This window comes from Myxocyprinus asiaticus, chromosome 24 (genome assembly GCF_019703515.2).
Source record: "Myxocyprinus asiaticus isolate MX2 ecotype Aquarium Trade chromosome 24, UBuf_Myxa_2, whole genome shotgun sequence".
Taxonomy (NCBI): Eukaryota; Metazoa; Chordata; class Actinopteri; order Cypriniformes; family Catostomidae; genus Myxocyprinus; species Myxocyprinus asiaticus.
In genome coordinates, this window is record NC_059367.1 from 27,182,992 (window position 1) to 27,197,466 (window position 14,475).

The following is a 14,475-nucleotide window of genomic DNA, read 5'->3' on the forward strand; positions in this document are numbered from 1 at the left end:
ATGCTCAGGAATTCCAACAATTCGGATGTTGTTTAGCTGATTATGATTCTCAAGGTCTTCCAACTTTTCCCAAATGCATTCCAAATCTGCTTTGGATGCTAGCGGATTAGCAGCTAATTCCCTCTCTGATGACTTCAGATTATCAATCAGTTTCTCAATGTCCCCTATTTTTGTAACCAACTCAGAGAATTTCACCTCCATTGCCATAATCGATCGACGTATTACAGCAAGATCCTCCAAGTCTGCCATGACCTTTGCCAGTATTACAGACATGCTCGCCAATTGACGCTGAATTTCTCCCGCTGCACAATCCAAATTGATTCCCTGGTCTGCAGCCCTGTCTGGGGTATCAGCTTGAGCATGTAAGTGTCTTTAAATATCTCCAGAGCCCGAGGATTCTGAATTCTTTGACATGTTGACTTCATAGTTATGGAACAGGGTGTAACGAATCTCACGAGTTTATGACATAAAAAGAATTAAAAACTAGTAAAATGCGCAGAGCTCGCCGTTCACACGTCCGACCCCCGAATGGCACCATGCGACTCCGTATAGCTTATTTCATGATAATAATTGTGCATTATGTTGAGCCTATGCAGTTCATGGTGATTTCAATACAAATCAATGATTTTAAGGATACACTCACTGAGCACTTTACTAGGAACAGTATGGTCCAAATAAAGTTCCCGACATGGTCTTCTGCTGTTGTAGCCCATCCGCAAGGTTCAATGTTTTGTTTATTAAGAGATGCTATTGTGCTCACTACAATTGTACAGAGTGGTTATCTGAGTTACAGTAGCCTTCCTGTCAGCTTGAACCAGTCTGGCCCTTCTCCGTTGATCTCTCTCATCAACAAGGCATTTCTGTGTGCAGAACTGCCACTCACAGGATATTTTTGTTTTGTTTTTGGCACCATTCTGAGTAAACTCTAGAGACTGTTGTGCAGGAAAATCCCAGGAGATCAGCTGAGGTCACATTTTTCCCCATTCTAATGGTTGATGTGAACATTAAATGAAGCTCCTGACCTGTATCTGCATGATTTTATGCATTGTACTGCTGCCACATGATGGCTGATTAGATTATTGCATGAATAAATAGGTGAAAAGGTGTTCCTAATAAAGTGCTCAGTGAGTGTATGTTACTTTTGTACGATAAACCATTTTGGTACTGAGTTGGCTCACCACTTGATGTCCAAAGTAAACAATCTGTAGCAAGGCTCTTTTCTTGATCACTCAGTGCTGCCTTCTAGTGGATATTGGAACCTTATAGCTCCAGTTCCACTATCTCTGTCTCTGACCTGTCAAAAACATGCTAGCATCTTTTCTAGACACCAATATGAATGAATTTTATAAGGGTGTATAGGAAGATGAGACTTTATGATGCTGAAGATTTCATTTAAATGTTGATACATTTTCTTCTAATATGAACAATACAAATATTTATATGTTTTGTGTAGGAAACTGACCATAGTTACAGGACATCTGAAGGTCAGAGATGATGCGCAGCAGATTGTTCATCTGATTGGTTCTCTGCTCAGTCTCTATGATGCTGTCAGAGGCTGGATAGGCGGAGTCAATGTAGGTCATATCAAACAGGTAAATTCCTAATGTAAACAGAGAAAGAAAGAAGTATTTGATTAGACAGATGGACAAAGGTGTGCCAACATTAGCATTAGAGAAATTAAAGTGGCAAAGAATTAAGGTTAAGGTGACACTACAATAAGGTTCCATTTGTTAACATTAGTAAATGCATTAGTTATCATGAATAAACAATTAACAATGTATTTGTTATAGCATTTATTAATCTTTGTTAATGTTAGCTAATAAAAATACAATTGTTCATTGTTAGTTCATGTTAACTAATGTTAACTAATGTTAACAAATGAAACCTTACTGTAAAGTGTTGCCAATAAACCCCAATTATTGTTTTTAAAAACTAGTGTATTATTCATGTCATTCTCCACAGTCTTAACCCATTCATCACTTTCAATGAGATTTCCCACTTTGAGATACTAATTTATAATTTAGCTGATGCCTTTAATCAAAGTGACATATTCAGGGACAGTCTGAATAAGCAAACAAATGTAAAAATAATTCTGTAGTTCATCAAAATTCAAGAAATCGCCACTCAACGTGAGCTTTGTCAGAGATGAAGATTATTAGTGGTTTTTTTTTTTTTTTGTCCTTTATGGAGGTGTCGTTCAAGATAAGCTGCGCAACGATTATTTAAAAAATTCTACAGCATACGAGTTTGAGACAACATGGTGAGCAAATAATGACAGAATTTTAATTTCTGGGTGAATTATCCCTTTAACATCATGTGAACCCGCATCCACATACTGCGGAGACATAGCGTGTGTGGAGGCTTCAAGCCATCCACCGCGGCACCCATGCACAACTCACCACGTGCCCCACCGAGAGCGAACCACATTATAGTGACCATGAGGAGGTAACCCCATGTGACTCTACCCTACCTAGCAACCGGGCCAATTTGGTTGCTTAGGAGGCCTGGCTGGAGTCACTCAGCATGCCCTGGGATTCAAACTCGTGAACTCCAGGGGTGGTAGTCAGCGTCTTTATTCACTGAGCTACCCAGCCCTTTCTATTGCTTCTTTCTAATTCTTGGTATTATTTAAAATTTCACAACTTAGTCCCGCTGTCCACATATGTGGACATAAATTTTTAGGAAAACTATTTGCTGTAGAATTTTATTTTTATTAGGTGCTACTAGTTACAAATCAAAAAGGGAAATGGAAAATGCACACACCAGTCATGCTCGAGTCTGAGGAGGTTAAGTGCCTTGCTCATGGTACAATGGTGATGGACAGAGGTGGGTGGAGTACCCAAAATCTTTACTCAAGTAGAATTAATAGTAGTAATATGAAAAACTACTTGAATAAGAAAGTATCCAATTAAAAGAACACTCAAGTAGGAAATGCTCACTTCCTGTTCCGGTTGCTGCCGGCATGATGCACGAGTCTGTTTTTGTAGCTTGCTAGCCTGCTTAGCATTGCTTATTCTTATACGTTCATCATTTTATACTTTGCCATTTTACAGCGTGCCTCGTTTTTTCCCGCTTTTCCACTGTTTCAACTGCGTGTATTTTACCGCACACACCTGTTTCTCTCTTTTTTCTTTTCTTTTTTGCACTTGTCTACATCTCGCATCACAACTGCATGCATTCGTTTTCTCCTCTGTGTTTTACACGGATTATTGCATAAATCTCAAACATCTGCTGATCAGGAACTGCATCGAATCACATCGATCTCAAACCCTCGCCACTCAAGAACAACCATAACAACAACAACAACAAACAATTGTGGTAAGTCATGGCATCCGCTCATGTTATTTCTTCCTGCATTGCATGCCACATGTTTACTATAGCTTCTTCCATCAGCAGTGAGGGATTTACATGTGATAAATGTAAGGAATTAGGCTGATGGAGAAGGTTAATGAGTTAGAGACACGCTAGTGGAGGACAGTGAGAAAGAGAAAATGGAGTGCAAGTGGAAGAATACAACATTACAGGTATTTCGTGGTGCATGGAAGGATAGTGTCTGTAGCTACAGACAAGCACTAAAAGCTGCCAGGTCAGCATATTTTAGCAAACTCATAGAAAATAACCACAACAATCCTAGGTTTTTATTCAGTACTGTGGCTAAATTGGTTAGGAATAAAGCCTCGACTGAACACGATATTCAGTCGCAGCACAATAGTAATGACTTCATTAATTTCTTTACTGATAAAATAGAAATCATCAGAAATAAAATTGGAATTATGCAATCAACTGTCACAGCACCTCAGAAAACAGTGTCTCATAATTTTCCTTACAAGCAACTTCAATCCTTCACTGTCATAGATCATGCAGAGCTAACAAAACTTATAAAAAAAATCAAAAGCCACAACATGTATGTTAGATCCAATACAAACTAAGCTTTAAAAGAGGTATTCCCTGTAATCTCAGAACTGCTTCTTAATATTATTAACTCCTGGAGAATTATGATGGCATTAGTGGACTTGCATTAGCATGGCTCAGGTCCTATTTATCAGACAGCTGCCACTTTGTATGTGTAAACGAGGAATTGTCAAATCAAACAAAAGTTAAGTATGGAGTGCCACAGGGATCAGTTTTAAGGCCTCTGCTTTTCTCCTTATATATGCTTCCCCTGGGAGATATTATCAGGAATTGTGGAATACGTTTCCACTGTTATGCTGACGATACCCAACTTTATATTTCTTCGAAACCCAAAAAAATTTCACAATTCTCCAAATTAGCAGTATGTATCATTGAAATCAAAGACTGGATGGCCAGAAATTTCCTTCTACTCAATTCCGACAAAACAGAAGTACTAATTATTGGACCAAAAACCTAAAAAAATGAAATAAAATAAGCCGCTAAAATATAATTTGACTCTCGATGGATGTACTGTTACGTTGTTGTAATGGATCTCTACTTGTCTGGATAAGAAGGAAGTGGGAGCCGGGTACACATCCAGTGTTTGACGTTTATTAAACAAAACACAGACATCAAATTTTGACGCACATACACAGCATTGTTGTTTCTCTGTGCCATCATCGCTCCACCCCGCCTGCCCCACCACACTCCCCCATCACCCAATTCAGGCCGGCCTGAGCCTTATCCCCCCGCCACTCTGGGAGGGACTGCTGCCCTTCCAGCCGACCAGCGCCGGATGATGTTCCCCACCTCCGGTCACTAGGAACAGCTCTACGGGAAGGAGGGGAGTGAGAGAAGGAGCGAGCACGAGAGAGAGAGTGAGAGAAAGTGGGACAAAACAACACTCCTCGGCTCCCAGGCATGTCACCCAGCTGGTCCTCAGCCACTGCACTGCCCCCTGGTGGACGGCAGCAGTCTCATCTGCCTCCTGGTGGCTGGCAGTGACAGAGGAGCCCCCTGGCAGACGGCAGCGGTTCCTCCACCTCCCGGCAGATGGCAGCGGATCCTCCATCCTTTGATGGACGGCAACGGCTCCTCCACCCTCTGGCAGATGGCATCAGTTCCTTTCGCCTCCTGGAGGATGGCAGCGACTCCTCTATCCCCTGGCGGATGGCCAACGACTCCTCCATTCTCTGGCAGGTGGCAGTGGCTCCTCCATCTCCTAGCGGATTGCAGAGGGCTCCACTACCCCTGGGCTGACAGTAGCGGCGAGTACTACCAGGACAGCGTGCTCTTCCTCATTCCCGGGTTTTGGCACCAGTGTAACAGTTTGTAAAATCCACAAACGGAGGTAGATCCTTTTCCTATTTGGCTCCAAAACTAAGGAACAGTCTCCCAAACACTGTTCAGGATGCAGACACATTCACTCCGTTTAAGTCTAGACTAAAGACTCATCTATTTTGCCAGGCATACACCTAATTTTTCCATCAACTCACAATTAGGCTGCTTTAGTTAGGTCTGCCAGAACAAGAAACATTTCTCAGAAACATATTATTACATATTAATATTATTCTATTTGTTTCCCTGTCTCAACCAGAGCCGGCCAGATCCAGCTCCATTCCTATTTGGTGTCAGACTCCACTGCTATGTGACGCTGAGTGATGATGACCAACTAAAGCCGGTGCTAGCCAGACATTATTTCATTATTTTATGTCGGACTTCAGAGGATGAACTGATGCCAACTCCAACTGTAAGACATCAGATACTTCATATGCCACTGCCTGAACCTTGGATTTAGGATGGACCCCTTACCAAAATGACCTGCCGTTTGAACTGTGATGCACCTCATTGATCTCTGCCTGCATCACCTTTGTTTATTGATGGACTACACTCTTGAAATGGAATACATTGACTATCAATTAATTGCCAACAAAAGCCTTCATCAGCCAACTAACAAAGGACAAAGCACCTATGTGAACTTCTGCAGTTAATCCAGGATGGACTTCAAAGACTTTAGTCATTAATCTTACAGTTCATAAAAAATCTTTGTTTAAACACTGGCCCTTAACACTTACTTAGTTTACAAATTTTAAACCATGACTTGCACTGCATACAAATAACTAATATTGGCATTATATTCATGCTGTTTAGCCAGAGGGGTACTGGCCCCCACAGTGAGCCTGGTTTCTCCCAAGATTATTTTTCTCCATTAACCAACATCTTATGGAGTTTTGTGTTCCTCATGTTGTTTCAAATCATATGACTTTATTCAATGCAACACAATTAAAGAGATGTCAGACAGAACATTAGCCTTATAGTCACCATTTACTGTCACTGCATGTTTTTTACCTCCATATTTTAAAAGGAATGGTGACTGAGACCGTCATTACTGTATATCTTATGTCTAATATCTTTTTTGGGTTCCACAAAATACAAAAATGTTTGAACTATCACTTTAAGGACGCCTGTCAGATTTGGACGAATCTGTTAATTAGAAGAGAAGTTTGGAAACCAGTTTCTAGTAATTATTATGGTGAAAAAGGTGAACAATGTCCCACAGGCCGAATTATATGTAATGCTGAATAAAACGAAACAAGCTCATGTTTTATTAAAGCCTACTGTCACTCTTTCAAAAGTCCTGTCGCTTTTTAAAGTCCTGTATGGATTCTAAGATCAGTGTAGTCACAGTATTTTCAGTGTCAAAAGAATTTAGATCATTAGTTCTGTACACTAAGGGTAAACTGCAACTTATCTCTGGATTTGGAAGCGTGTTGGGCTTATTTAAGTTTAGAGCTCTGTTGTCCATGACAAAAATGCACCGCATCTGTCAAACGCAGTAATGCTGTGCAGGCGCAGACATACGCTCCAGAAGTCAAGCATGTGATCCGCAAAGCATAAGACATTTACACTTAATGCAGCTGTTTACATGGATTTAGGAACTGATATATTGCAACACTGATAAAAAAAAAAATGTAAAAAAATTGATACTTAGAAACTGAGGACATAAATGACAAGCCAACGTTATCATAATCGCCAAAACTTACCGAGCTGCAATTTTAATCTTGAAATATCCGCTTGTCTTGGTGTAAAATGAAGGCACTGCATGACAAAACTACTCTTTTTCATGGTGTGGAGCAAAGATAGTGTTTATTTGGTGCTCTTGCTGCTGCAGGAGTGATGAGCTTGACTCGAGTGACAGAACACAGCTGTAAAATTCCCTTTCAAAAATCTCTCAATAAATAACACATTTATTTTCACTTATTAAATTAAAACCAGTAATGTAACGACAGGAACGTCGCCCATTGTAATGAAGTAAAAGTACATTTTATTAATTTGAATTAAATATACTCATAAAGGTAAATTTTTTCCAAAAGGTTACTCAAGTAAATGTAGTGCGCTACTACCCACCTCTGGTGATGGATCACCCAATTTTGGGTTCAAACCTTGAACCTTTTTGTTACCAGCCCAGTTCTTCAACCACTAGGCCCTTTTGCACAACTCTATGACAGTTAAGAAATTTCAAGGCTTTCCACTTTCCACTTTAGTGGCCCCTCACCCCACTTTCACCTCATCCTTAAACAGATAGTTCAGAGAGAACTCTCTCCAGGATTCTCATGCTCACTGCTAATTGTTAGGCGACAGAGACAAAACTAAAACTGCATGTAGTGTCTGGCCTAGATAATTGGTGGTCTGGAGCTATTGCCTGACAGCTCTTGTTTGCTTTTTAGGGTTCTAGAGCCGCTTGCTTATCAGCAGGTAGATGTTATGAGTCTCCTAATTTGGGCAATTAGTCATTAACTGAAGAGCTAAAATATGCTTTACACAGACAGTGGGATGTGGCTACTTTCTCACGCCAGGCCTGAAGACTATCAGTGACTTTTGTATATGGAAAAAAGACGTAATGTAGGAGAATGGTGACAGAGAACAAGAAAGTGTGTTCCAAGAAAGTCATACAGGTTTGGAACAAAGTGAGGGTGAGTAACTGATGACTGAATTAAAATTTTGGTGAACCATCCCTGTAATTAGTACTAAATAACAGTAAAATTAAGAAATGGATGTTGTCAGTCACGTGACGCCATGCGATAAGCAGACGTGTGAATGATGAGCTCTGTGCACTTTGCTGGTTTTTAATTATTTTTGCATTATAATCCGGTGAGATTTGATACACCCTGCTACATATTTGCCTTTGTAGTAAATATGTCAAAAAAATTCAAAATCTTCGGGCTCTGGAGATATTAAAAGACACTTACGTGCTCAAGCTGAAACCTCTGGGCCTGCAGACCGGGGACTCGATTTGAAAGGCACAGTGGGAGAAATTCAGCATCAACTGTCCAACATGCTGACGAAAGTTGTTGCTGACTTAGAAGATCTTGCTGTAATACGTCGATCTATTACGGCATTGGAAACAAAATTCTCGTTGGTTACAAGAGTGGCAGATTGTCATGTTTCACTGTTGTTTGCCTTGTGTTTCTGCCCTGTCATCTGTTCCTCCCGGACTACATTTCCCATAATTCCCTGCCTTCATCACTGCCAGCTGCCCTTGATTGTCCTCACCTGTGTTTCATTAACTCATTAGTCTTTGTGTATATAATGCCCTGTTGTTTGCTTGTTCTTTGTCAGTCGTTATGTGTTTTGACCTTCTGTTTATGACCAGTACCCTTCATGGACTTTTCCTTTGTTCCTGTGTTTTCCCATTGTGGATGTTTCTTTTGTTCCTGTGTTTACCCCGTTATTCTGTGCTTTGTTTATTTTATTAACTGTTTCGCCACACCTAGATCCAGCTCTCGTGACTTCCTTCCAAACGTTACAGAACAACTGACCGCAAAAATGGATCTAGCGGCGTACTTCGTACAGCTGAGCCAGGCGGACTTATCAATAAGAGAGTTCTCCCATTTCTTCTCAATCGTTGCTGTCCACACAGGTTTTGATGTTGATACCCTGAAATCCGACTAACAACACGCCGGTGGAGGGAATTGCCATAGCCCAGAGATTGCACTTGGGAGGAATATGTGAGGCTAATCTTAGAGACACTCGCTGCAGAGGATCCTCCTCTTTCAATCCCGGTTCCGGCTTCCGAGTCTTCCACACCTCAGTCCGCTCCATGCCATGTCACAGCCATGCCTCAGCCTGCTCCATGCCATGTCACAGCCAAACCTCAGCCCGCTCCATGCCATGTCACAGCAATGCCTCAACCTTCTCCATGCCATGTCACAGCCATGCCTCAGCCTGCTCCATACCATGACACAGCCACGCCTCAGCCTGCTCCATCCCATGTCACAGCTACGCCTCAGCCTGCTCCAGGCCATGTCACAGCCAAACCTCAGCCTGCTCAATGCCATGTCACAGCAATGCCTCAGCCTGCTCCATACCATGTCACAGCCAAACAACAGCCTGCTCCATGCCATGTCACAGCCATGTCTAAGTCAGCTCCATGCCATGCCACAGTCCAGCCTTCCATGACTCATTGCTTGAAGGCCTTCACAGCCTTTGTCTCCAAGTTGAATTATCTGCCACTGATATCAGTGCGTAGGGCCACGAAGACCTTTCCCCACAAATTGTCAATGCCCTTGCCTGCCACAGCCAACGAGCCGATGCACACGCCTACCACAGTCAATGAGCTGACGCCCATGCCTTACATGGTGAATGAGCCGACGCCTGCCACGGCCAATGAGCCGACGACCACGCTTGCCACGGCCAACATTGCCAGCCTCGTTGGTCCCAGAGCCCATGTTACCTACGTCGGCCTCCCGGAGGAGGAGAAAGGCTTTCGTTTCCAATACACTGCCAATGTACACGACCACAGAGGTCGTCTCCTAGTCTCAGCCCAGGTTCACGACCACAGAGGTCGTCTCCGAGTCTCTGCCTATGTACACGACCACGGAGTTTGTTTCCAAGTCTCTGCCCATGTACACGACCACCGAGGTTGTCTCAGAGTCTCAGCCCAGGTTCACAACCACAGAGATCGTCTCCGAGTCTCAGCCCAGGTTCACGACCACAGAGGTCATCTCTGCCCATGTACACGACCACGGAGGTCGTTTCCAAGTCTCTGCCCATGTACACGACCACAGAGGCCGTCTCAGAGTCTCTGCCTATGTACACGACCACAGAGGTTGTTTCCAAGTCTCTGCCCATGTACACGACCACAAAGGTCGTCTCAGAGTCTCTGCCTATGCACACGACCACGGAGGTTGTTTCCAAGTCTCTGCCCATGTACATGACCACAGAGGTTGTCTCAGAGTCTCAGCCCAGGTTCACGACCACAGAGATCGTCTCCGAGTCTCAGCCCAGGTTCACGACCACAGAGGTCATCTCTGCCCATGTACACAAACACGGAGGTCGTTTCCAAGTCTCTGCCCATGTACGCGACCATGGAGGTCATTCCCGAGTCTCAGTCTACGACCACAGAGGTTGTTTCCAAGTCTCTGTCTACTCCCACGACCACAGAGGTTGTTCCCGAGTCTCAGTCCATGCCCATGACCACAGAGGTCATACCTGAGTCTCTGTCCATGCCCACGACCACGACCACAGAGGTTGTACCCGAGTCTCTGTCCATGCCCACGACCACAGATGTTGCTCCCGAGACTCTGTCTATGCTCACGACCACAGAGGTTGCTCCCGACCCTGTGGTTGCCACCCAGGTCTCCTGATCCTGTTTCAGCCCTGTGGCCGACAACCAGGCCTCCTGATTCAGTCCCTACCCTGTGGTGGTCTTCTGGGTCTCCTGGTCGTCCACCTGATCTGCTCTGGTATCCTTGGTCTCCTGGCCGTCCGCCTGATATACTCTGGTCTTCTGGGTCTCCTGACCGTCCACCTGATCTGCTCTGGTATTCTGGGTCTTCTGACCATTCGCCTGATCTGCTCTGGTCTTCTGGGTCTCCTGACCGTCCACCTGATCTGCTCTGGTCTCCTTGGTCTCCTGGCCGACCGCCTGATCTGCTCTGGTCTTCTGGGTCTCCTGACGTCCACCTGATCTGCTCTGGTCTCCTGGGTCTCCTGGCCATCCGCCTGATCTGCTTTGGTCTCCCTGGTCTCATGGCCATCCGCCTGATCTGCTCTGGTCCCCTTGGTCTCTCGGCCATCCACCCGATCTGCTCTGGTCTCCCTGGTCTCATGGCTGCCTGCCTGATCTGCACTGGTATCCTTGGTCTCCTGGCCGTCTGCCTGATATACTCTGGTCTTCTGGGTCTCCTGGCCGTCTGCCTGATCTGCTCTGGTCTCCTGGGTCTCCTGACAGTCTGCCTGATCTGCTCTGATCTTCTGGGTCTCCTGACCATCCATCTGATCTGCTCTGGTCTCCTGGCCGTCCGCCTGATCTGCTCTGGTCTTCTGGATCTCCTGACCATCCACCTGATCTGCTCTGGTTTCCTGGCCGTCCGCCTGATCTGCTCTGGTCTTCTGAGTCTTCTGGCTGTCCGCCTGATCTGCTCTGGTCTCCCTGGTCTAATGGCCATCTGCCTGATCTGCACTGGTCTCCTTGGTCTCTCGGCCGTCCACCCGATCTGCTCTGGTATCCTTGGTCTCCTGGCCATCCGCCTGATATACTCTGGTCTCCTGGGTCTCCTGGCCATCCGTCTGATCTGCTCTGGTCTTCTGGGTCTCCTGACTGTCCGCCTGATCTGCTCTGGTCTTCTGAGTCCCCTGGCCATCCACCTGATCTGCTCTGGTCTTCTGGCTCTTCTGACCATTCGCCTGATCTGCTCTGGTCTTCTAGGTCTCCTGACCGTCCACCTGATCTGCTCTGGTCTCCTTGGTCTCCTGGCCGTCCGCCTGATCTGCTCTGGTCTTCTGGGTCTCCTGACAGTCTGCCTGATCTGCTCTGGTCTCCTGGCCGTCCGCCTGATCTGCTCTGGTCTTCCGAGTCTCCTGGCCATCCGCCTGATCTGCACTGGTCTCCTGGCCGTCTGCCTGATCTGCTTTGGTCTCCCTGGTCTCATGGCCATCTGCCTGATCTGCACTGGTCTCCTTGGTCCCTCGGCCGTCCACCCAATCTGCTCTGGTCTCCCTGGTCTCATGGCTGCCTGCCTGATCTGCACTGGTCTCCTTGGTCTCTCAGCCGTCCACCTGATCTGTTCTGGTCTTCCGGCCTTTCACCAGATCTGCTCTGGTATCCTTGGTCTCTGGCTCCATCTTGGCCCTGCCTCTCTGACCAGCCTTCCTTGTGCTTCAGGAGCCGCCCATTGGGGGGGGGGGGGTTCTGTCATGATACACTGTTGTTTGCCTTGTGTTTCTCCCCTGTCATCTTCCCATCGTGGATGTTCTTTTGTTCCTGTGTTTACCCCGTTATTCTGTACTTTGTTTACTTTATTAAATACTGTTTCACCGCACCTAGATCCAGCTCTTGTGACTTCCTTCCAAACTTTACACAGATGTTGAGAAGCGGGTCAATTATATGGAGTCATCGGAGAGGGAATTATCTGATAATCTGCCGGCGACCAAAGTCTTCAAAAACTTGAAAATCTTGAGAATAGGAGCCATAGGAATAACATCCGAATTGTTGGAATTCCTGAGCATGAAGATGGCAGAGATATGGTGAAATTCCTAGACGAGCTCCTTCTCGAGTCTGCTCGACATAACAGGCCATAATCTGGAAATTGAAGGAGCTCACAGAGTCCTGGCTCGCAGATCTGCTGAGGGAGACAGGCCCCGATCAATTCTGGCCAAATTTCTGAGATCATCCCATAAAAATCTCGTGTTGCACGAGGCGAGGAGCAAAGGAAAGCTTTCTTGGAAGAATCACAACATTTTCTTGTTCCCAGACTTTGCGAGTTCAACAAGAGAGAAACATGATCGATTCAAGGAGTGTAAGAAACTCTTGCATCAACGGAAGATCGCTTTTGCTCTGATGTTTCCAGCCAAAATGAGAACAAAAATGAAGGATGGCCGCAAAGTATTCACGTGTCCCAAGCAAGCACTGTCATTCATAAATACATTGAAGTGGGTAAGCCATTTGATGTTTCTCATGTAAATTTGATGTTTCTCATGACTCGCTGTTCTTACTCTGGCTGTATGAGGAAGCTGGGTGCCATTTTTGTTTCTTTTTGTGTTGTTCCGCCTAGTGGCTGGAGTTTGTTTTGTGGAGTGTCACTCTTTCAAGAAACATTTGCACTGATGGAAGATCGCTTTTACACTGAAGTTCCCGGCCAGTGATAAGGATGTCAGCAAAATATCTACATGCCTACAACAAGCGAAGGCTTTTACAGAGTTGATGGACTGAGGAAATCATGGTGTGTTTCTTATGTGGCCTCTGAGTCAGCTCGACTTGTTAAATATACACTTGACCGTCCGAGAAACCGGGACACCTGTTTTTTTGTGCTGGTTCCGCCTAGCGGCTGGAGTTTGTTTTGTGGATGAACATATCTTCGGGACAGCTGTGGATGAATCTGCTTGTTCTTTGTACTTATGCCTTCTATTGGCTGGAGTTTGTTTCATAAAATTTCTTCTGTTATGAAATTTTGCCTCACAAAATTTGTGCAGAGGCACCAGATTTGAGCATTCCGATGGCAAAGTTGTCGTGGGGGTTCTCGTAGGCGTATATGGACTCTTTGAGTTTAGAGGGATTGACACCGGTTGGCGCTGTCGTGCGTGGGATTAATGTGCACATTTATTTTCTGTTTGTTTTGTTCGGAGGGAAGTTCGGGGTTTGATTGTTGCACTGATGTTGAAATGTGGTCTTTATAATTTTGTTTTGACACACAATTTATTATTAATATTATATCAAAATGTCAAAGGTTAATATGAGTGGATTGTCTCTCTCAAAATGGAATGTGAATGGGTTGGGGCACCCCATAAAAAGAAGGAAGGTTTTTCCTTTTCTTAAATATAAGAAATATGATATAGTGTTTCTTCAAGAAACTCATCTTTCCCCGCAGGAAGATGAAAAATTTAGGAAGATATGGGGTGGATATGTTTTCTTTAGTGCTGGCTCAAGTAAGAGTAGGGGAGTCATTATATTGATAAATAAACATCTACAATTCAAATGTTTCAAACAGACTAAAGATAAATTAGGAAGAGTCATTATAGTTTTAGCTGAAATTCAGGGGCAAAGTCTGATTTTGGCTAATATTTACACGCCTAATGCTGATGATCAGGGCTTTTTTATAGATCTTGAAGGGATGTTGCAACCGTTGGCACCCCTCATGATATAATATTGGGAGGAGACATTAATCTTTTGATGGATTCAGTCCTTGATCATAGTGAAGCAAAAGTAAGCCCCCTAGAGCAACACTGACGCTTCACAGAATGTGTAAAAATCTTGGTCTTACAGATATTTGGAGACTTTTGAAACCATCTGGGAGGGACTATACATTTTTTTCATCAGTCCATAAGATTTATTCTAGAATAGATTTTTTTTATATATATCTAAATCCCTCGTTTCATCTATTGTTGATTGCTCAATTGGAAACATTTTAGTCTCAGATCACACCCTGGTGAGTTTAGAGGTGTTGCCATATATGGAGAAAAATAAATCATATAGTTGGTGCTTTAATGTATCCCTTTTGGAAAATCCTGATTTTAAACAAATGTTAAGGCTGAAATCAGTGTTTACATGGAGACCAACTGGTCCTCAGTATCCTCTGTAGGCAT

General features: G+C 44.3%; 1 protein-coding gene across 4 annotated transcripts in view; it reads right to left on the reverse strand.

The window, feature by feature from the left end:
* LOC127415318 (ras-specific guanine nucleotide-releasing factor RalGPS1) overlaps positions 1-14,475 on the reverse strand; it is a 193,988-nt gene that overhangs the window by 39,886 nt on the left and 139,627 nt on the right. For all 4 annotated transcript variants that reach the window (XM_051654030.1, XM_051654032.1, XM_051654031.1 and 1 more), the window contains one exon: positions 1,463-1,600. In XM_051654030.1, coding sequence (XP_051509990.1) covers positions 1,463-1,600 — 138 coding nt within the window. The remainder of the gene's footprint in view (positions 1-1,462; positions 1,601-14,475) is intronic.